The following is a 24,327-nucleotide window of genomic DNA, read 5'->3' as shown; positions in this document are numbered from 1 at the left end:
TGTAAGACAGTGCAATTCAATGCAGAAAACATCCGCAGACAAAACTTTTTATCCTGATCAGTGCAACATGATCACCATTGTGTCTCATTAGACTGTTCCACATTTCAAGTAGAGAGCAAACAACACAGTAATTTTTGCACTAATTCCAGCAAACAGAACCTGATCTGTCAGAAGGACATCTAACATCCTCAGCTCCTACATTTCATGCAAAGCACACCTTCATATTCTAAGCAGTGGCTAGCAGCAAATCAGGCAAGCATAATACATGAACTTTAAAGTACTGCTTTATTTTCTACCAAACATAATAACCATTGTTAATGAATTATAGCAATTTATTATCAAAGAAAACTACTGTATCATGTCAAATAATTCTCTAATAAAAATCAACCTGTTTTGCCATTTATGCCACAACCCTCTTAGGACTCAGTTTGATTTTGCACTGACAACTACTAATGGTTTTCAAACTGAGCAAGATGCACAGAGAGATCCCACCTGCTCATAAAACACCCAGTCTACAGGACATGACCACAGCTTCTGAGTGGTCCCATCATGGAAATCCCTGAGAACGCGGTTCCCCTGGGTGCTCTGAGTAGAAGAAGCTTGACAAAAAAAGCAGTGAGAAGGTTTGAGAGCTTTCAAAAGTGCACACATACGCTTCATCAACTGCTTGTAGGAACAGCATTTTTTATTGAAGAACACTATTGGCTATGGAGTTGAAAGGCACTGTAGAACACAAGGAACCTTGAGACCCCAGACCACATACAGAGGATCCCCCTGACAACACAAAAACAAGCACACATCTGTTTTTTCCTCTCTCCAGTGCTAAGCACATTGCACAGACTACTGGCTCAGAGTTAAATAAGTCTTCAAAGTCCCTCTTTGTTCCAAGGGTATTCCTAACTCGCTGCTCAGGCAAACAAGGACCTGTGTCCTAAACACCAAGGGAAGCATTCAAGCCCATATGCTAATATGCATATGGTCTAACTTTGCTTTGACACAACAGCCAAACCCATTTCTGTTCTCACTAATAAGAAACAAGCACCTACAGCTTGAGCACTATATGGAGTTGCCCAATCCCCCCCAAGCCCATGCGCTGCCCATGGAGGGACTCTTCAAAGGTGCTCACAGAGGCCAGAGCACCAAGGGAAGCAGGATGCCAAGTGGCCATTTCTTGACTTAATTCTGATAATCAGAAACTGCAGAAAAAACTGAAGCAGCTTCACAAGTAAGGTCAAGACCTCAGCACACCAACAAACTTAAATTCTTTGAAGTATTACCATTTAGATCCACTGCTTGCCAAACAATGTCAGCTTTGAAATAACTTTGCAGGAGTTGATCACAGATGTTTGAAATGACTCAAAACTGGTCTCTAAAGCTACTGGAAGTCTGAGACTATTAAGAACAACCCCACTTTGGAGCCTCTGGCAAGAGGGAGAAGACCCCTAGTAAATCAGGAGAGGAACTGCACGCAGAAACACAACAACATTCAAAAGGCATAAAGAGGAATAAAGAACAGTAAAATAGATAAGATTATTAACTTTCCACTAGCTTGTGTATAAGCATCCACACATGGTTAAAAAACAGCTAGGAAAGTCTCACTCAGGAAATAAATATACATGTGCTACCAACAAGGCAGAAAGTAGCAGAGAATAAAATAAGCAGAACATGAACTGCTTACCTATTACTCTGTTTTGTCCACTTTGTAGAGCTGAGACTGCCTACCCATTTCAGTTCAAAGGTAACTTTCTATTATTGAGACAAGGTTGCTGAGATACATGAAAAAGAGACTATCCTTCATTCTCGCAAAGAAAATTACTAGTTCCCAGAGAGAAACATTACAGTAGTGGGAGGGGAAAAGGATTTACCTACAAAAAAAGAAATGCTGATAATATACATAAGAATGTCAGATCAGTGTTGACAAGGGTTCACTTTCTTCTTTTTTACGTATGTCATTCAGGTTTCTGAGTCATCCTAGTCTGTCTAAAGTTGGTGAAGTTATCATTCCACTGATGTACAAGCCTCTGCAGGGACCAGGTCAGCTTCAAATTTTAGGACTGCAAATGAATTGAGGTAACTTATAACAAAGGCTCATCTACATTACTGTGAGAGTCACCATCCCACAGCCTGAAAGAACAGTTTCTGAACAATTTAGGCTTAAAAAGCAGTGAGCTGTTTTCTGCATTTCTCATGTTCACTGAAGCAGTATGCTGTTGTGAACAAACACCGAACAGAAATACTATGTCAGAAAGTTCAGCTTCTAAACATATCCCAAGAAAACCATGAATCACAGACAAGAAACTTTGCTGTTGAAAGTGCGATGAACATTGTATGCTATTTTAACTTGCTCCTTTCTATTTCCAAGGCTTTACCGCTTCTTCACATGCTTTCACAAAGCTTTACTGCAAAAGTTGGCTTTTAGCATAATAACAACACCCATTATTCTGGACTTGAAATTTCTTAAATTTGATGTCTGTGGATTTCCACGTGGGTGAGATGGTGAACTGCCAACTACTGTTCAGCAGGTACTGCAGCAGATACCACGTACCAGACCAGAAGCCAACAAGTTCACAAAGACCAGAAAGTTCACAAAGAAGACCAGAGGGCTATCTCCCACCATCCTCTTGGGGAACACTATTCCATTCTCTCTAATTTTCCTTCACAATTCTGAGGGTAAAATTTCACAGTGATTGGTTCTGATTGAGAAACTGTTTTGTATAAAACTTACATAAGGCCCAGTTGTTCTCCAGAAAACAAGGTCTGTTTTGTATACCCCAAAAAATAAAAGAGCCACTGCGCCAAGCTGTCATTACCTAATTGTATTTCCACTGCACTTTCTATAATTTATCAAGACCAAAAAAAAAAAAAAAAAAAAGCAGCCTTATTTCTACATCCCTTTGGATCTCAATTTATAAGCAAGATTGAACTGAAAGTGGCATAAACGAGCTATTTGCTTTGATTTTCTGACTGTGTTTCTACCTACATTGGCACGGTGAACACCAAAATTACCAAGAAGGGTCCTTCACCCAACTTCCTACAAGTCACGCCACAAAAACATGCATCCAGGGTGGGAATTCTGCTTTCCCGGGGCACATTTCCTCAACAAATTAAAATAGGTGAGGTGCTAGAAGCTAGGGTTGTTCTGCCTCTGACTGCCTAGGAAGATGAGAGGAAGGTATCAGCATTGCCTGCAACACTTTACCATGCCACAGAGATATTCCAGGTAACTTTATAGTCAGTTTAGAGAAATCAAGCCAACACACTTGTGCTTATGATTCAAAAGTGGATGCTGCAAATCCCCAAACAAGCTGTAACAGCAGGAAAACTAAAACTCCAAATAATTATAGGGTGCCCATTTGAGACTGCTGACAATGGTCCATTATTTCAGATGCCTACCTTTTAATTGCATAATAGTGTGATTACAATTACTAAGAATAAAGCCCTCATAAAAAACAGAGAACTAAACAGCAACTATTAGGGAAATAAAACTAATTGAGTAATGATAAACTTATAAATACAAAGCTAAGTATGTTGTGTCCTGCTGTCCACAAATCAGAAGGATTATCTTGAGATTAATGTGCACGTGAAATCATCATTAGTGTATTAAAATACAAAAGTAAAAGTGTAAGAGGAGAGTTCTTACTCTGAACTACTTACAATACAGAAGTAATACACATTGGCTAAGGTGACACTGATATTATGATGATTATGACAATAACAAATGTGCTACAGCAGCTGTTTGCTTTCACTTTTTTTCCTCTCTCTCCCCCCCCCCTCTCTCTCTCTCTCTCTCTCTCACACACACACACACACAGTACCCTCCTGTCCTCTCTGTGAGAAGGCAGAAGGTGCTGAAGCAGAAGGCAGCTCAGTTTCCCAGCAGCGCTGGGGAGCACCAGCAGCGGGGGGCTGTATGCCAAACATACAGCTCCCACATTTTTAGGCACAACTGTGCTACCAGCCCATGCCACCGCTCCTCCCACCTTCAGCAACAATAATGGAGCAGGAGGCTTGGCACCCTTGTTCTATGTGCTCAGATAAGGCCTGGTTGAGCTCTAAAGAGCATGCATCTGGGGCAAACTCCATCCCAAAGTCCAGGCTATGTACGGCTTAGCAAAAGCCTAAAATAAATTAAATGGTATATAACAAGGCCTGGGCATGCACACACACCTTCAGCATTGTGTTCAGCAGTGGGCAGCGTGAAAGAAAGGGGGCAGAAGGGGGAGGCTGCAGAAAAAAAAAAACCAGAATGATGGCAGGCCAATGTTAGTCTGGCAAAAACTAAGGCAAAGAAGTGCTCTGAAACCAGAGTTGTCTTCTGATCTGACTTGTAGAGCTGCCCAAGACAGGGGACAGCACATGGACAGCAGAGAGTGCAAGGCAGCCTCCTTCTCTTTCCACATGGGCTTGGAACTACAACCATTCCAGGCCTGTACAGGAAGCAAGAAAAGAAAGAAACGATGCCGTAAGTATGAAAAAGATCCATGGGAGAGACAAAACAAGAAGAGGAAACGAGGAGGAAGCTAAAAGAAGAAAAAGACAGGATTCCACAATGCGAAGCACAGTATTTCTGTGTTTTGATTGAGTCATTACATGGGAGAGAGTTTCCTTTAGCATATATCCACTAGTACAGTTTCTGCAAAAACTCCAGCTCCCAGCAGTCAGAGCAGGAGCTTCCTGGTCTGGCCTGAAGCACTGCAGCTGCCTTGGGCTGCTGCTGTCATTTCAGAAAGGGTTGAAATAAACAAGATAGCTGACACATTTAGTAGGGGGGAAGCATGTCTTTCACTCCCCATATCAGCAGACAAGCAACAACTGCAAAAGAACCCATGTTTTGGAAGGAGCAACACACACGAGGAGCAGAGCGGTCCCTAGCAGCATACAATGCAAAGTTCATCAGTGAAGGAATTACAACTTACAAAATGGAGATAAAGAGATTAAAGAAGCAGGAATTCAGCATGCCACCCCAGCCATGCCTGACAGAAACCTAGGAGAGTAGGAGTAATGCCAATAGTTCCTTCCAAAACCATTTGTTTCTTCTTCATCTACAAGAGATTCCTTAACTTTGTTGACCTTCCAACAATTTTCTTCAGTGAGTTTTTTTTTGTTTTGTTTTTAATTTGTTATTATAGCTTCACAGGATCCCGTGTTCGCTATGAGGAACGCAAAGATAACAGGTAGGCATATGTTTCCCACTTCCACTTCTAATAGTTACATAACATTCATTTCTTCATGCTTAAAGCTTAAGATGACAGGTCCCCTGGTGATTTGGAGAAGTTGTAAGTAGGACACAACAAAAGCAACATATCAATTAAAAAGAAAAATAAACCAATATCAAAGTGGTTTTTTTTTTGTATAATTCAATGAAATTACCCATTCAGTGCATACTGCGTAAATGTTTTATTTTATGAAGTGCAAAGAAAAGCCTTAAACAATTAAACAGTTTCCAGTATGACAAGTTAAGATCAAGCGTATATTCCAGGAAAAGCCCATAACATTTTTTTCAAATACTTGGCTTGAGGGAAACGGTAAATCAAACAGGAATCTAAATCGTTAGTGGTACCGGACTGATGCTTTGGTTGAAAACACTGTTTTGGGATGGTTCCTTTCAAACTATTTAAACATCATACTTCAACATTCCCAGGTGACTTTCCAGCCCTTCATTTTAGTAACTTTCTGAACTTTGACCTTAGTAAAAATGCTTAATAAGCAAACACCGCATAAAACAGTACTTTGTTTATATTTAGACACTAGTTTTTCCCCCATGCTTTTCTGAATTTTGATTGGACTTGATGACCTGGAAGGTCTTTCCCAACCTGAGCAATTCTATGATTCCATGATTCTATAATTTGTTTTGATACAATAAATAAATAAATAATCAATCTCCATTCTTTTCAGTATAAAAAAAAAAATCAAGTTGATCCTAAACTATTTTTAATCCTTCTTTTCCTGACTTGAGCACCAAAGCCAAATTTCTGGCACACAAGCTTTATACTAGCTCCATGCCATTACTTTCCAAGAACTAGGCTGTCAAATTACGGCACCAAGTCACGGGTGCCGGGATGAGTCATCTGGGTAAGTTTTTAAATTTCCAAAGTGACTTAACAGATAGTAGTACTAGACTCATCTTCTGGACCACAGAAGGGATGAAATTGTCATCAGCGAGAAACTGCTACACAGAAATGTGCAACATGAAGTATGCTAGTTCCCAGACAAAGCATTGTACTTTCACCTCCTAAGTACCTGCAGGAGCAATCTAAGTACCTAAGTACCTGTGAGAGAAGGAGATATCCCACTGCATGATCAGGAGAGGTGAAAGTGCTGAATGCCTGCAGCAACTCTGGCAGCTGAAGCGTTCCAGTATCAAGAACCCACCCGAGGTGGATGGTGCATATTAGGTGCACACAACAGCTTGGCTTGTTTTACTGAGTGGAACTTTATTTGGACTACTGCAGGTGTTATTTACCATCTCAGTTTGGAAACTCAATTCTCTATATCCTCAAAACCACAGATGAAGAATATCCTACCTATGGGAAACTCCTTTTTCTTTTGGTAGCTCAGTGTCTGTCTGTTTCCTTGAAGAGGAAAGCTAGACAATTCAAATTAATCACCTGTGCACATCACTGAACAGTACTGTACCTTTATCTGTGCCTTTTGACTTATTCTGCTTTAGCATAAGTGTAATAAAGAAAGCACTTATATCTTCAAATCCTGTTACTTCCAGCTGTGCTGTTCCCCAGCACAGGGGAAAAGAGTCTTTTCTATCAGCGCCTATGACCGACATTCTTCTAGTATTTTGAGCCGAAGATATTCTTCCAGAAGGCATCTTTTCACCAATGACTTTCAAATGTAAGAAAAAACTTAAGGAAACATGAAGTTTTCTTTTAACAGGCTAAACCAGATGAGCATGACTAAGTTTGTCAAAGACTGTGGCTTGAAGCAGTACATCCAGCAAGGCAAGTATCTGTGGCCCGGTATTTCTTACTGCAGAGTCGGATCCAAGGAGACAGAAAGCGGTGGAAAGCAACCAAGCAATGGTAGTATGGTAGCATCCAAGCAATCCAAACGTTGGGAATTGTAGACTGGATATCAAGGAGTTGCTAATTACCCTCTTCTCACTCAGGGCAACTGCAAACCTACAGACCTCCAAAACAACCACTTCCAATTAATCTCTGAAACAGCTCTTTGCAAAAACTGCTATTTTGACAACAGCTTGTCACTTCCACACAAACTTCTCTATTTAATCAAGGCATAAATGATGTGACAACATCCATTCCTCTAGTGCAATCACACAAAAACAGCAGCAAAGGAAGACCACCCCAAACAGAAGATCACATGATGCACACAGGCAGGAAGTCAGCCAACAGCCTGTTAATGTTTTATCATTTTAAAGTAGGTTAACAAGCTCCCAAAAGAGACCATTAGCCTAGAACTAAAAAGTGAATAAAACAGTGTTTTGGGAAGAGACCTTCTCATTCATGCCCCAAAACGCTGAACATTCTGCTTTCTTCAGCTCTGGGGAAAACTTTGAATTCTCTGTTTCCATTAACTTCCATTCACACTGCTGTTTCCAGATCCTTTGTTTCAAGTGCTCTGGGGACTGCAGCATCTTTAGCTGACATCCCTAGGGCATGCTGGCAGACAACAAGATGAGAGATTCTGTGAGTACTCAGGTTCTGCTGCTATAAGAAGAGGAAATCCCCATGACTTCAGCACACTGTGACATAAATCAAGGGAATCAAAGTTAATCTGGAAAGAACCTAGCAAGTCCTTCCAACAGATCTTTGCTAGGTCTTCTCCATAATATTCCTTCATTATAGGCATAGATCGGTGTTTACACCGTACGTGTTTAGTCAAGTTTCCTGAAGCATTTGAGTATGACAATAGAAGAATGCTTCCATCCATGTAACAGTGAATCTTAGAAGCTGTATTTCCATAAAACAAGATAATTTTTGGAAATGAGTAATTACTAGAGAGTCTGAATGACTGAATGACAGAAAGTCAAATCATTCTTTCCTATTTCTCAGTAACCACCTTAAGCACAGCATTTGAGGTTGTTGTCTTCTGACGACATCTCAAGAAAGAGAGCATGTTTAGGCATGTAGTAAAAATTATACATCAAAACCATACTAATCCCCGGCAGAAAGACAGAAGGTTCTGTATTTATGCAGGGAAAATGCCAGCTTTCAACAGTTCACCCACCCTCCTTTTCTCAAAGAGGAGAAAAAAAAATGATTCTTTTTCCCTTGTGCAGATACGAACTGGGTTAAGTAAGCACAAACTGTCAGCATCACCTGTTAGAAGCCACAGTAACACTCCCACCTTCTTTTTACGTCATTTTGTCATCCCCACACAAACAGGCCACAAGAGCCCATGTTGATCCTGGGTTCAGAAGAGAAGGCTCCTGATAAGGCAGGAAGAGGGAAAAAAGCTCTGCAAAGAAGCACTCCAACACAGAACTGGTCAATCGTTGCCATCCCTGTGTATACCCCCGCTGCCAAATCTCAGAAGCATTTGTGTTTTATCAGAGCTATTTGTGCTCAAACCCCAGCTAAGGGCAAAAACAGGAGATAAACGAGAAAAGCGTTTCTGGCTAACTGCAGCCATCAGAACACAGTGGCATTAGATGTTTATTTTAAGTCCTGTGATCTTCATGACTGGTATGGCACAGAAAGCTGTACCCACATTAACACATACCAAAGGAAGTAAGTGTTTCACTGGTAGATGTCCAACCATTTTAATCTGGACACTCAAGGGAAACAAAATGTGCATTCAAAAAACGAAATAATCTGCAACACTATTTACTCAACACCTTGAAATAGAGGAGGCCTGGTACTAGCAGTAACAGCAAAGCTGAAGACCATGTTTCTTAACACCTTTATTATTTATCTGATTCCAAAGAATAAAGTGGACTATTTATTGTTCCACAGCAACATAATAAGTAGTCTTTGGCTTTCAGTCCTCCTTATCCTCCTGGTACATGTTAACACTCCAAGACTACTTACGTATGCATGTTCTGGATCTCAAAATTATCCTCTTGTTTAAAGAAATGAATTATAAAATACACCATAAAGCAGAAATGATAAGCGTGGGATTTGTGTATGTGTGTGTGCGTGTGTGTGTGTGCGTGTGTGTGTGTGCGTGTGTGTGTGTGCGTGTGTGTGTGTGCGTGTGTGTGTGTGCGTGTGTGTGTGTGTGTGTGTGTGCGTGTGTGTGTGTAAAACCAATGAAATTTAACACAGCTTAGAGATAAAAAGAAACAGATGCAAGAGGGTATTTCAGTCTCATGTGTGCTGCTTTCTGTATTTGCTAACAAAGTAATATCAATATTAGAAAATAAACTAGTAAGTTACAAGTATTAAAAATAATATGTATTTCTGAAAGCAAAAGAAAAGAAAAAAGCTTCAATACTCTTGCTCTCCTTTGAGTTTTGCTTACCTTTGTTCTTCTGGATGCTCTTCCACATCCTCCTCAGAATCAGCCTACCAAAGAAAGAGAACACTTGGTAAGGATCTCAGCATTCCCACAGCATGTACAAGATATTCGCACTATTTCTAATTCTGCTGGAGTTGGACTACTCTGACTTGTCTGGAAAAAAAAAAGGAAAAATCTGAAACTCCTCCAGCAATTCCTTTGTGATCCAAGTAATGTGGATACTGGTCATTCCATTTGAGGTCTCAGCTCATTTTGCCAAATAAGTGGTGTTATCATGGCTATTCCATTATTTTTTCAGACATTGATTTAACAGACTTATTTTCCACTTATACAAGTGCATCCCTCTAAAATTCTGTACACACAACCAATTTAAATCTCAAAACATCCACCACCCCCAAACTACAGCAATATTGGTGATTTCTACCTTCCAATTACGATCCCCGTATCAGTAAACTTCACTTCCGGTATCTGAGAAAACGATGCAAAATGCCTTAATGTTCAGGTGACGCGGTAGTGCCAAAAGCAAGCACAAGGCAGAAGGTTCCAATGACGGCATTCAGATCCCAAATAAAAACCTTACCAACCATCAGCAAAACACAGAAAAATTGGAGGGAGTGGAAGCTGAAACCACAGCATCTTAGCTCAGTGGTTGGACAAAGGTAATTTCCAAGACATGTAGGAAACAAACAGTGCCAGCTTGCAGTTCACCACTAAACACTTGGAGATGCCTACAGAAATGAACTTATGTACTGGTTAAATAAGCTTCCTGCAGGAAATCCATTTAAAACAAGCAGGTAAGTGTGTTCTGGACCGCTTGAAATTTCCAGGATAGCTGTAGGTGTATTTTAAAGTGGAACACGTTACAGCAACCCAATCTGTGCTGATGAAACGAGGCACAATTTTAGGGAGATTAACATTTTCAAGAGGAGGTCACAGATAGATAGCCCACTGAGCACAGCTCTCCCAGCTCCCGTAGGAGCAGGTGGTAGTCCCATAAGACACCAAGTATGAACTTTAGCAATGGAATAGTAGGGGGAAAAATAATCCACTTTAAAATCAAGAGCACACCTTCTGCCTCGAGGATCTTGCCCGCTAGCCTCTTCCAGCAAGGCATGACACAGAGGCACCATCTGTTCTCCAGTTCTTGCAAGCTCCCAGTGCATTTCCAGTACCTCTGTACAATGCTCAGGAAAACCAGAGGGCTCTTCACCCACCTCTCCCATGGCAGGCTGGCCATCTATCCTCATTTTTAATGGCTTAACTCTCCCTTTTAATGGCTTAACATCTGTCAGGCATTGGAAACCTGGGAGTGTCATTATAGTATTCGCTCCTAATCATCATTACCCTAGCAATGACTACTCTTCAAATTTTATTAAGCAATGATGAAGAAAATCTTCCCAACCTGCAGTTCAGTCACAGCATGAAAATACAATTGTGCAAGAAAAATAAATAAATAAAACCACCCCTGACTTGAAGCACACATGCCAAGCTCCATTTCCAGCACAATCCTACCTTCCCTTCTCTCTATACAACAGACTACACATACACTTACACTGAGGATGTGATTTTTTATTTATTTTTTATTTTTTAAAAAGAACACACAAAACTGCCAAAGCAAGCAAGGCTTGCCCAGCTACAATACTGCCAAAGAAGTACTACAAGGGAGTAGTTCATGAGGCCAAAATGCAGGCTACAGAAGCCTATCCTGAGAGGAAAATAAAATCCCCCCTCCCTCCAGACCTCATCCTGTGTGTGGGCAGGTGCTTATCTCATGCCCTGAAAGAGTCTCTCTTGTTGTCACACAAAGCGTGAGAGCCTCAGTTGACAGTTCCTGCATAAGCTGCATGGCCAGCCCATCTCAAGTCATATCAGCAGCATCCAGCAGCTGAACTGGGAGACTGCAAGAGCCTTTTTACAGCCCAGAGAAATAACCCCCACCCCAAGCCTATCTCAGGCTTTCACACAAATTGCGTGCCTTCAGACAAACCCTGCTTTGAAGTAGGTGACGCCATGTATTAATTTGAGCATAGCTGATAGGACGTGCCACTCTGAATGACATACTACAGTGCCTTGTATCACAGGTACATACACTAGATCAAGGTCTTCACTACCTTTCAAAACCAGCTGAGAAATTAACCTCGTCAGCCCAAGCAGCATTAAAGAAATGAAGACAAATCTCTACTACATGGGCCAAAGAGAAAAAAAAATCTCACAGTCCTAGGCAGAACCTTGATAGCAAAAGCCCATGCAGCTCTCTATTTGCCTCATGTCTGTAACCAATTAAGATACAGCAGATATTGGGGCATCTTCCTCTTCCTCAAAAATTCAATACCTGAAACATCACAATAATCTGAAATAAGCAGTCACTGTAGCTTCCTAAGGACCTGCAAATAAATTCAAATGTACTCAAGGCATTCCCCTAATGAACTACTTTGTTCATGTCCTGCTTGCACCAGCCAAGGAAAGCAGAAAACCCACTGCATCAAACAGACATGACACAGACACTGGGGAAAAAAATAAAAGGAATGTTTGGTATCTATATTCCCTTTGATGAATTACTGTCATTTTTGATCATGATAAGATCCAGAATTAGCCTTCATTATTTCTCTTAAAAATGAAATCATGGCACTGAGGAACATGGCTCAAGGGCGTCATAGTTCTATGGTTCTCCATCAGTATTTCACATCACATCATCATGCAGTGCACTGGGAATTAAGGAGTGGAATATCAGTGGCGGGAGTGGGTTGGGGTTGGAGTTGGTTATCTTAGTGGTCTTTTCCAACCTTAATGATTTCATGAGCTACAAAGAAACTACTGAATGCCCTTCTCCATATTTAACTAAGCAGCTCACCACTGCCCTCAGATTCTTCAAGTACTTACCAGAGCACTTTCTGATGGAGATAATCTTGCCACAGTTCTCCAGTAGCTCCTTTCAGTGGTGCCCACCATAAATAATAGATAGTATTCATTTTTTGTGGTCATGGAGACTGAAGGCCTGACCCCCTCACTATGCTCCCCTTCAAATTCTTTCCTCCGCTCTTTAGCAAAACAGAGAAGGGCTTGAGTGTCAAGTCCTACACAAAGGGACTTCTCCTGAGCGTTTAAGTCAATATTAACAAGCTACAAGCAACCAAATCCACACAAAAATAAAGGGTCTGAATAAAAACCACAACTGCTCTAACCAAGGCTTTCTCACTTCATGATACTTCCTGCACCAAAATCCCACTGACTTTCCCTTCATCTCCCAGCTGTCAGGGTAGGCAAAACTTCACATTTTTCAGCAATTAAAGAACAACTAACAGGAAGCAAAACCAAAATCCAGCCACCCCAGAGATGTTTTATGTCATCACCCTATAAGAAGAAGGCTGAGAAAAAGGAGGAAGAAAAGGCAGGAGCTCTGCGACCACTCCATGCTTGACACCACCTTTATAGAGAAAGTGGAACTGAGCCCAAGGGGAATATCAGCAGCACTGCAAGCTGGGACACTGCACCATTTTAAAACAAGAAGGGAACCCAGGACAAAGACGTTACTCTTGGAAGATGATTGCTGGAAGCATGCTAGCTTCTCACAGGCTCACATACCGCATCATCACTCAGGCTCAGGCATGGCACCACAGCCACAGGCCAGTCACCAGCCCACCATTCTGCAGCCAAACTGCAGAGAAAGCCAACGCTGACAGAAACAATCCCAAGGAGAGGGAAAGACAAATTAAAAAAAAAAAAAAGCAAAAAAAAAAAAAAAAGCACGAAGCTACTACATACTGGAGGGAAGCTGGGAGGAGGCCCACAAACAATGAGAGGGAGGCAGGAGGAAACAGAAGGTAGAGCGAGGAGGGTGGAGGCGTGCAGGCCTCAGTGGCTGTGCTCCAGCGAGCACACATGCAGCGCAAGCTGGCAGAGTGATTCTGTGAGATGGCTACAAAGACTGAAATGCTTCCCCTTTCCTTTTAGCTTGATGTCTTTATTTTGCTTGCAACCTTAGAAACAAAAGCAGGCACAGGCAACTTGGCAGCTGACTGGGTGACTGAACAATGTGACTGCCATTCTCAAATGCTGCATGCAGCAAGAAACGCTCAAAAACGCTCACAGACAATTGATGATGCATGGAAAATAAGATAATAATGCAAAGCCACTACAGAAAGGGAAAAGCATCAGACAGCACTGATAGGCTGCCAACAAAAGGCCAAAGGCCTAGGCAGACAAGGCAAGCTCATTTCTATCCTGCTCAGTGCTGAGGACATGCAGGCAGGATGGAGGTGCTCTGGGAGGGCAGCATACATGGCTCCCTCCTAAGGTTCTCCCCTTCTGCATGGGGAAGTCCTTGCTGCTGTGTTGTACAGCTTCCCTCCCGCCTTCCTCCAAAACAGAAGAGGAAGAATTTGGTTGAGGAACCAGGACATTTCCTGCACCCAATGCCTTTCCCCAGGACATGCGGAGTCCTCTTTTCAAACAAGGTCCCCTACTCACCCAAGAGCAGGAAGCCATTTATCCCAGCAGTCCCTTACCTTCCCAGTACACCATCACCACACTGGTTCAGGGACGTTGGGCAATAACCCACGGGGTGTCTAACTGGGAAAGCCTGCTCTTACAAATACGGGAATACAGCAGCCTCTTCGGAGTAGCAAGTCAGATCTGTTTCATAGAGAGTGGCTATCAGCAAGCAGCAAATCTCCAGTGAGTTTCACCATCCCTCCAACAAGGGAAGGGAAGTCAAACGCTACCAGGTAAAGTGGCTGTCTGAAGAGCCCTGCTAACACTTTTGCCAAGCTCTGTACCTAACTGGAGGGCAGCCGAGCAATGACACAGAACTACTTTCACCAGCCAAGACCCTTGAAACAGCAATGCTCTATCCTTCAGGAGCTCAAAGAACAGCTACAAACAGCAACAGCAGGCCAGCAGCACTACTCCTCATTGGGGAGTCCATCCCCACATCTACAGGGACACGGAGAGGTCTCCTTCTCTCCTTCTGCCAAGTGGAAAAGTCTGAGAGGTGCTAGGCCAAGGCCTGCAGGGGAACAGAAATGTGAGCAGGAAAACTGAGCCTGGAAGGTTGAGTTTTTGTCCTAAAACCTGCACAAGGAACCCAGGCCCTGTCACTGTTGTTCAAGCAGCCTCCCACTAGGCAGATGCTGCTTGAGCCTCCAGCTCTGAAGAGAAAGCGATGCAAAGCAGCCTTCACACCACTAGTGCTCACAGATACTGGTTCATCTGGCTTTTACTGCCAGTGCTGCACTTCAGCAAGCCTACTGTGATTTTCCCTTCTTGCTCTGTCACAACTGGAATTAGATCTGTTTGCTTTCCTGCATACCCAGTGCCGCCACTACAACAACGAAAGGTCAGCCTTGGCCTTTTCGCTGCCTCAGTGGTACAGCAGGATTGTGCACTGAATGACACCAAGCTCAGGAACCATTCACACCCAGTTTGGCTGCAGCCACACCAGACCTCATTTCTGTTGAGATGCTCAAGAAGAAAGTATTTTCCAAGAGGACCTCATATTTTTGGGAAGTAAATGTGATGTAATCACTCCTCAGCAACGAGAAGTAACTATAAACAACTGCATGGTCCTACATGCAATACATCCTAATGCCAAGGTGAGGACTTGAGCAAGCAAGGGGCAGGTTTGCCGGGCACCTCTGGCCACGGGGACTGCACCTCCTCTCAGCATCTAGGCACATCTATGCTTCTGAGTAGCACCAGGCAGGCACTGAACAGCAAAACACATTAACTACAGAAAGCTAGGCATCAGCAGGCAACGCCCAATGCCGGCTAGCTCTGGTGTAAAATGACACCTCTGCTGCATTCCCCTACATTAGTGGCTACCAGTGGTTGAGCACCAAGCACCGTGTAATGGCTCCAGAGAAAAGAGCTGCTCTGCCATCCCTTCAAACAGGAGACGTTCCCAAGGACCACCGCTTCTCAGCTCCCAGCCTGCTGCCGTGCAGCCTGGGAGCGCAGAGCTCAGCGCACAGCCGGCTCCCTCTGACTGCCCACTGACTGCCCCCGGTGCCAGAAGCTCTGCCTCGCTGCCAGCGCTGCTCCTCCCTCCCAGGCCCGGCCCCGTGCTTCTACCATTCTTGCTCTTCTTCCCGTGCAAAATCTAATGCATTCTGTTACCACCCAACAAAAGGAGCTCAACAAAACCAAAACGCACCACGGCCCGGGGAGTGACATCACAAATGATGTGTCATTAGGGGAGGGCAGAAAATGGCTTCACCTGAGCAGACAGATTAATACAAACACATGCATAATTACCGTGTGAACATTCGGCATTTACCACGCAAAGGCACATTTGGACAGGCACGTTCAGGCTTTACAATTAAAAAAAAATAAAAAAATATTTCACAAAACGAAAAAGCGCACGCAAGCAAAAGGCGGCCAACTAGGGCCAAGGGCGGAAGGCGTGCAGGGGAAGCAGCCCCCGGGAACATGGACGCCGCCTGACAGTCCGGTCCCGCCGCCACCCCGCCCCGCCCCGGCAGCCACCCCGCAGCCGCCCCCCGACCCCCTCACCTGCGCGGGCAGCAGAAGCTCGCCCTCCTCGGCCTGCCACAGCTCCACCACTCCGGGGATGGGCTCGATGGCTGCGGGCAGAGAGAGAAAGCACACATGTGCCGGCCGCGCCCGGCCCAGGGGCATAGGGAAGGGCAGGGGAGCAGGGCAGGGGAGCACGGCAGGGGAGCACGGCTCGGCTCTTTTGTGTCCCCGCGCTGCCACAGCGGCGGCCGCCCCGGGGACCCGCCCGCAGCGTCGTCTCCCGCACCGGCCGACCCCGCGCCGCGCTCACCTTGCCCCTGCGCCTCGCCAGGGCGGAAGCAGGGCAGGAGGACGTGGAAGACACCCAGCAAGAGATTCATGGCCGCGGCCGCGCGGCAATAGCCACCCTGCTGCGGGTAGCACAACCCCGCCATGCCGAGCCGCTCCGCGCCGTGCCGCGGCTGGGTGGGGGCGGTGCCGGGAGGGGCAGCGCTCGGGTGGCCCCGCCCAGCGCTGCAGCGCCCCGCCCCTGGGCCCGCGCCGAGCACGTGGGACGCGCGGGGGGCGGGCAGGTTAAGTCCGGACGCCGAAGTGCTTGGGGCCGACCGTCCCGCCTCCTCCATGAAGCCGTGAAACGCGTTCTCGGCGTTCGTTATTAGTTTGAAACATTTTAACTTATGGGCTTTCTCTAAAATCAGAATCAGCGCGCTGTGCCTCCCTTGAGGAGCTCCCATCGCTGCGGTATGCTGCCCGCCCCAGTGCTATCTCCCGACGGCAACTCCGTATCGGGACACGGCAGCAGACGCCGAGCCCCTCGATAAGGCTGCAGGTCCCAGGGGCACCCTTCCTCGGCCCCGTCAGGAAACAAGGTACCACGAGGGCTGCTCCCCTCTGCGGTGTGAAGACTGCAACCGCCTGCTCGCCCCATGAGGCTGTGGCTCAGTCTCATTCTTTAGGTACCGACGGGACCCAAAGCCTGCCCTCGCCGTGGTTAAGGGAGGAGGAACTACTTCGAAATCCCGACGCGGGCAGGGTGTTGCCTGCCAGTGTCTGGCTGTCGCTGCCGGGGTCTGCTACGATCTGGATCGGTGTAGGACAAGACAACATTGGGCTACTACTGTAGTGTAGCCTAGGGAAGACTGCAATAAACAAGAGCATATTGCCCTTTCTGGTCAGGCAATATGTTTGAAATGAGCCACTTGCTCTGGCATCGCACCTAAGCAGGGTGCCTAGCCCCAGATTTCCTGCGTATGACAGAAAGAGAAGTGAGAACAGCTAACCTTTTTATGTTACAAAGCGGTATTATTGCTGTGGTACTACCAAACACAAGGTAATCCAAAAAATATGCTGGCATGCACTGTTCTCTCCTTTCCCTGGTCTGCCCACATTTTTTAGCACGTACAGCGCATCCACTTGAAAGCGTGGTGGATCCTTGCACACAGCAGGATTTGCAGTATTCTGTAGGACCCGCTGTGTTACAATTGCATTCAAAGCTTTAGAAGCTTCATTTGGTTTCAGAGAGCCTATTGGAGCATTGTCTGTGCTTAAAGAGGCATTTAAAACTAAAGGGAAACTTTGAAAGCTTCAGAGACGATGACGCTGAGCTTGTGCTGGACGCGTTCTGGAGGAATGGCATCACACAGAAAGCATTGCGCTGGGCTGGGCCTGCGGTGGCTGCAACATACAGAGCTTTTGCGCTGGTGCTGGGTTTATATGCCTGTAGGTCATGCATGGGAACAGGGGAAGCGTCCTGCATTCTGAATTCCTCCTGCCCTTGAGATTAGCATGCATACATATTTATTGTCTGAGTCTGCAGTGATTTCTGAGCCACTGCTGTGTGCGTTTATAGGTCTTTATGGATAAACAGATGAAAGCTGCTCTGTGCACAGCCAGCCCTGCTGCTGGCTCTGCAGTCTCTGTCCTTTGTCAGGGCCCAGCTGCAGGAGGGATGCTCAGTGCAGCGGGGAAGGGGATGGAGGAGCTGCCATGTGGTTTCATCTTCAACCCCAAAAGGTTTTCATACAGGCACAGTACATTTCTACTTACTATCAGTCCAGCTGGACTGTGTTTCACTGCAGCCAAGAATGATTAGAATAAACCCGCTGGTGAAAGATAAGGGGTGTGGGAAATGGGATCCCAAAGGGTTAAACTCAGATAAAGTCATAGAGCAACTGGAAACAGTGCCACAGTAAGTCGGGAAGCCTGGCTGTACAGGGAGCCAGCAGTGGTGCATTCAGATACTGATTGTGTGGAAATACACAGCACAAAGCTAAAAATGGCTTCAAAATACATCCGAAGTGGAAATGCTGCTGTTAAAAGACCACTTTGACACAGCAAAACATTCCTGAAGCTCTTCCTGAAATCTTGAGGTGCTGCTCTCACAGCAATAATGCTGCAGAACAGCACGTCTGCACTCCCACGTGAGCACATGAGGGATTTGCCAAGTGGGATTTGTTCCAGCCAGCCCCACAAGCCATGATGCCATGCTGATGGCTCCCATATGTGTGGCCCAGAGGAGCTAGACAGTTATTTCCTCACAGTTACAGCACCAAGTGAGTGGCGTGACACAAAGCTGCAGCCCTCAGTCAGACAGCAGCAGAGCTTTGAGCTCGGGGGCACCACACAGTCCCCAGCATGCAGACAGGAGAGAGCCAGGGGAAGCAGCACTATGTCCCAGGCCTGAAACTGCATCCCACCTTCATTCCACATCAGTTTATTTCCATTGGAGACTTTGCTGAAGCTTGTGGTCCCTCAACACAGCAGGGAGGTCCGAATCACCCCAAAAGAGCAACCTTTTCATGTATTCCTGCAGTAGCCTAGGTAATTGAAACATCTTAATTGCCTTTCAGGCGCTACACAGAGAAGTGCTGCACAAAAAACAGGCTGCTTCACAGCTGCACATGTGGTGCTGGGAACACGCTCCACACTGCCACTGCCCATGGAGCTGCTTCCTCAAACACTGCATCCTGCGACAGCAAACATCCATCCCAGTGGTGGCTGCTCTAAGAACGTACATGTTTACAACCAAAACTCGTTTAGGTTCCAGCAAGAAAATGAGAAGATCACTAATGTACAGTATCTCCTCAAGGCCTGCCAAAATAGTCTTCTGTTGGTTGTGCAAACACAGAAAGATCGGGGCTCTCCTTAGGGTACCAAAGCCCATCATACAAACAATAATAGGCCACACTTCGGTGTAAAGATATTCACCTTTTACTATTCAATGCTGCAGCTTTGCACATGGCATTACTTCTCATGCACACTTGCACTTACATGTTTCCTTATTTTTTGGCTCAGTGGAGCAAGCAGTCAGCTTTTCCCTCATTCCTGAGGGATATCAGGTTACAGCAAATGTTGTTCTGCTCTTATACACTTACCCAGTGCCATGTTAAAAATGCACATTTTCCATTCAGTTTTCTCCCCGCTGGAGCTGGGTTTAATGCCACTTTTCTTCTCCCCTTCATTAGGTGCTGTTTACAAGCCAGGAGTTTACTCCCAGGTATAAAAGCACAAGCAACAACACGCACCCTGTTCCACCCCAGCTGGAGTTACAGTCCCTGCGAGTCACCAGAGCGCTAGCTCATTTTTAAGGAAGGAAATTTACAGCATATCCCTAAGGCTACAGTATTTTTTCCAATGAGTTAATTTTGGAGGAGGTCAGTTGAAGGCTGCTGGTAAAACAGCAGCAAAGGTGGAGGGCAACTGCATGCTCCCAGTGCACATGCCAGTGCCAGAGGCTGCTGAGGGACACTGGGCTATGCCAGTAGGCACGGGGTCAGCTTGGAACAGGCCTGCTCCTGGAGGAGCTCTGAGATCTGTTCAGTTGTTACAACTGAGAAGCAAGCTCAAGGGAAAAGGAAAAGCCCACTGGAAATACAGTACAGGCTTGCTGAAGCTGTATGCAGAGCTCTGTGGGGTGGTGAGCTTCTATGTGCCTGTTCTTTGGCTGCCACAGAGGTACCTCAGTTCAGCGGTTTCATCTAAATCCTGGAAGGAAAAAAAAAAAAAAAATCAGCACAGTCAGGTATGGTTGACTCCTCTCACAGGAGCCTCCTGATTCTGAACAAATTTTGCACAGGAGAAGGAGCGCACATGGGAACCACTGCTAACCCAGCTCTCAATCAGCCTACAAATCCTCTGGGTCCTGGAGCAGGTTTGTTCGTCTTACTGTCCTGCGCACAACTCTGCAGTCATCAGTATAAGAAGCAAACCTTAACATTTTTTTCCCTTTTTGTTTACAATGAGATTAAACACATTGAGTCATTAAGTACATAAACTTGATGCTAATAGTAATCTTTTATAAATGTGCTAAACATAGTCAATACGGAAATCTTTAGGTGATTTATTACCATCATAATTCCCTGAAATGCAAAAAGGGGGATTGTAACCAGTCTTTTTACAGCAAAAAAAGCCTCAGCCTGAAAATATATTTGTGATTTGGAAACTGCCATGTGTGAGGAGTATGAACTAGAGGACTAGAGAGAAAGGGACAGTAAATCACATGGACTCGATGGCACGTTACCGCTGAAGCTAGAGAAATGTGCTTTAAAAGGATTATATTGTCTGTTGGCATAATACTTTTTCTCTTAACAGAGCATGCAATGAAGCAGATCACTGCTCAGCATGAACTGGTGCCTTGATACACAGATTTGTCTACGGCAGTTGTGGACAATCAAAAACTATTACACATATATGTTAAGTAATGATCTCACAATGGAATACACATGGAAACTAAAAGTCAAAAGAGTCATGGGAGAAAATGCTCTAAAATTATATTTATATTATATTTAGATTCTAGTATGATTTATAATTGCAAGGAGGAAAAGTTGATATTACTAAAAGGTATTGAAAACATTGGAAACATATATTCTGTGATCCATAGTCCTAGAAGCCAGAGGTAGAAAGTTGTCTTGCACATACTCTAATTTTTAGCTTACTGAGGTTACATCTAGGTTTTACGCCAGCTCATGAATTCTCAGCAAAAGAGCTACAGCAAGGTCATCTTTCTTTACTTTATAGAAACGTAAGCACTTCAGCATTTGGAAAGAAAATCAAAAGAGTTTTTCCATTTAGCATGAACACGTGGAAAGAAATCAGAAGATGCTTGATGCAACTTTCTCAGGGAAAAAGAGCAGGAACTAACTAACCTCTAAGACTCATGGTAAATATTAACATTCTAAAAAAAGCCCTGAAACCTGCTTTGTTTCAATTTTACTTTTAAGTAGCTGAATAGTTGAAAGCAATGCACCTGTCCATCAAAAGCACTGAAAACTGAAAAAGATGATTTCAAAACTGAAAGAGGATGAGATTTCGGTCAATTCCAAGAATGCTTTTTCTGAAAGAAAATCTGTTTTCCTGCCTGGCTTGTTAAGATTCCTGATTCTACCAAAGGGATTTGGGCTCTGCAAAGAAGCAGTAATCAAAATGACTTTCTTCTGTACTGCGTTCTCCTCCTGTACTCAGAAACAGACTCAACTGCTCCTGCAATAAGGATGATTCAATCTCCTCCTGTCTTTGACAACAGAAAGCTGAGGTGAAGAAAAACATTGCCAAGCCTCTTGTTTATCTGAATTCATCTCAGCACTTTATGGACAAGGCTTGGGACAAATGCAGAAAGATTCCCAGGCTGGGAGTGATTACAGCAGACCTGCAGAAAAGCAGGTCCACCAGCACATTGCATGGATCAAGCAGGTCTGTGCTGCAGCACTGGGGACACCAGGTGAGTTCTGAGTACACTCAGTGACCTGCCAGGAGAGAAGCAGTAATTAGTTTAAACAAAGAAAAAACAGTGGTGCTTCCTGTGACAAGAACATATGATCAGGCCAGTCCTTTCGCTTCAAGTCACAACCTAAGCAGCTGTACCCAAGAGATCAGATGGAGGAGGTGCAGCAACTTGATGGGTTTTTACCCATTTTTGCTCCCACTTGGAGTGGAGAATGGAGAGGAAGAGGGACAGGATGGGAGCAGTGGTGAAACTCTTGGTGGAAGGGAACAGAGGTGATAGTCCCAGTCCCCCAGAGGTAAATAAGGCTCAAAGGAAAAGGGAATTTCCATTGGCTAGGCATAGGACTGCTGAAGGAAATTATTTTCATCCTTTTCATTGACAACAATTTTTTTCCAGTAGCAGTGTTACCATGGAAACTGACTTTAAGAATAACAAGAAAGCATTTCTCGTAGGGACCTTATTTTAAAGAGCAAATGAAAAGCATCTAATTCCCCAACTCATGACTTGGTCAGCTAGCCCAAAGAAGTACAATAATGTCTCAAAGTGGTATGGAGCAGCAATGCTCTCTGGAGCTGCAACAGCATGCTATCACAGTGTCTGTATGACCTCTGATACCATAGGCAGAGTTCTACAAAGAAGGTTTATCTTGAGCCACAGCTGTGGCAGGGCATCGCCCAGTGCCAAAGCCAGGCCAGTGAACACCATTCAAGCACAGCTCCATCAGCCTGCTATTTTATTTGGTTTCGTTCATTTTTACTACGACTGAAAATGGATTGTGTCCAAATGAAAAGGCACACTTGACTGACTGAGGCTAGAGAGATAGCCTCCTCCTAACTAATAATGGGCTTTTAGCCATGTTTTTGTTTCACTTCTTGCCATTACTGCCACAGGGACGACGAAGCCCAGGGACAACCATGTGGCACACTGCATGCCCCATAATGACAGCCATTGCAGGCATGGAGCTGCCAGCACCTAAAATTTTCACTCTCACTGCATGTAACTGAAAGCAAATGAAAGTAACTTCCTGTCCTTAGAGCAGCCATGTGGGGCTGCAAGTGGTAACACCCATCCACTGTGAGGAAGAAGTCTGTTTTGCTTTGATCTGGGATTCAAGCATGAGGTAGAGATAAGATATTCCTAGGGGCTCTTTCAGTAACTCCATAGCACACACAGGATGGCCCCTCTGATTTTTATTTACTTTTAAAACCTTGTTTATGTCATTATATAATGGTTTATGGAGCAAAAGCACTCACACTAGAGTACAATTATTTAGCTGCCAAGCTGAAAGCTGCTGCTTGGAGGGTTCATGTAGGAAATGCGCTTGACAAGTCCGGAATTAGTGCTTTTCAGTTACAGTTTTCTAATTTGGAACTCGGGACAAGAAAGGGATCAGACAATACCCACTCCCTGGGCTTGAGGCTGAGAAGGCCAAGGCCTAAAGAGAATCCAAGAATTGAGCTTAAATTCTTCTTTTTTACTTCTGAAGTTCCTATCAGGTTAAGAGCAAAATCTGCACATCAGTGATGAGTGCTTCACAAAAAACTCTGCTTCAGTAAATAACATAAATACCGAAGAAAGAATAAAGAAAAAGCCTCATAGCTGTAATTTTAATAAAACATTTTAACTTGAAGCTCTGATTTTAAATTATTTTATCTCAACTCCAATCTAAGGACAGAACAGTAAATGAGTACTGTTATAATACCTTTACTTGAAAGGACTAGAACAATTTGTCGGCCTCCAAAGATGGACGCAAAGCTCATTTGCTCCAAATATCTGTTCAGAAAGAGTATTCCCTAGTTGAACTTCTGATGGTAGTTACACCAAAAATAGAACATAGAATGCAGAATGTTTTCTTTTTTTATTTTTTCTTTTTATCTTTAATAACCAAGGATGCTAAGGATATATACCCTATCAAAATCAATGCATAGTGGAGAAATAAAAACAACTCATCTGCTTTCACCAGATGAGACTGCTGTTTTGAAGTTTATGGTATCACTTTATTCTGTACTGTTTCTTATATATCTTTCTCCCACAGATACAATAATAAAGACCAGGGAATTACACACAGGCCTGCTACAAAGCCTTGACTTTTTTTTTTTTTTTTTTTTTACTTTTTTTAAATCACTGATCTCAGGAATTGGCTTTTTAAGAACACTGAAATGTGTAATCCTTAGAAAGTATTTTATGAGGGAAACAGGTCTATTGAATTTTGTTTATTACAGTTAATTGATGTCCATGCAAAAAAAAAAAAAAAAAAAAAATTAATCAAAAAGCATTCCTACCACTGGGATCATGTTTTTACCAAACAAATGAACCCAAGCACAACCACAGTGACTCAATAGCCAAGTACTTTTCCTGTAAAATTGAAAACAATCCTGCAGATCACTAGAATTAGCTGGAGGCATTATTTTGCAATGGTAATGCGAGAAAACGTAATGTGATGGACTTTTTTCCTGTTCCCAAACTTCCATTTTTTAATTTTTTTTTTCTTAATCAGACAGAAAGGGAGGGAAAAAAAAATCCTTTTCCTCACTGTAGGCTGTAGAAGTGAAATAAACCACTTTCTGCCTCTCAGCATAAAAAACTCACCTTCAGAGCTCTGCAGGCATTCAGCCCAAAGGCAGGTGCAGGGGGAAGAAGCCCAGTTGCAGGTGAATCCCTGTAGGACCATGTTTCATTGTGTGGGCAGTAGCTCTGAC

The 24,327-nt window shown here is 44.1% G+C and overlaps 1 protein-coding gene across 1 annotated transcript in view; it reads right to left on the bottom strand.

Annotated features, from left to right (window-relative positions):
• Window positions 1–16,369, bottom strand: part of TMEM131L (transmembrane 131 like) — a 70,476-nt gene extending 54,107 nt beyond the window's left edge. Inside the window, exons 1-3 of the mRNA XM_040699677.2 lie at window positions 16,217–16,369; window positions 15,943–16,013; window positions 9,436–9,479 (exon numbers count right to left, since the gene is read on the bottom strand). Of these exons, the coding sequence (XP_040555611.1) occupies window positions 9,436–9,479; window positions 15,943–16,013; window positions 16,217–16,340 (239 nt within the window). The 5' untranslated portion in view covers window positions 16,341–16,369. The remainder of the gene's footprint in view (window positions 1–9,435; window positions 9,480–15,942; window positions 16,014–16,216) is intronic.
• Between the last annotated feature and the right edge of the window lie 7,958 nt (window positions 16,370–24,327).

The sequence above is a fragment of the Gallus gallus genome, chromosome 4 (genome assembly GCF_016699485.2).
Source record: "Gallus gallus isolate bGalGal1 chromosome 4, bGalGal1.mat.broiler.GRCg7b, whole genome shotgun sequence".
NCBI classification, from domain to species: Eukaryota; Metazoa; Chordata; class Aves; order Galliformes; family Phasianidae; genus Gallus; species Gallus gallus.
Note: the sequence above shows the minus strand (reverse complement) of the source record. Positions and strands in the feature narration are given on the sequence as shown.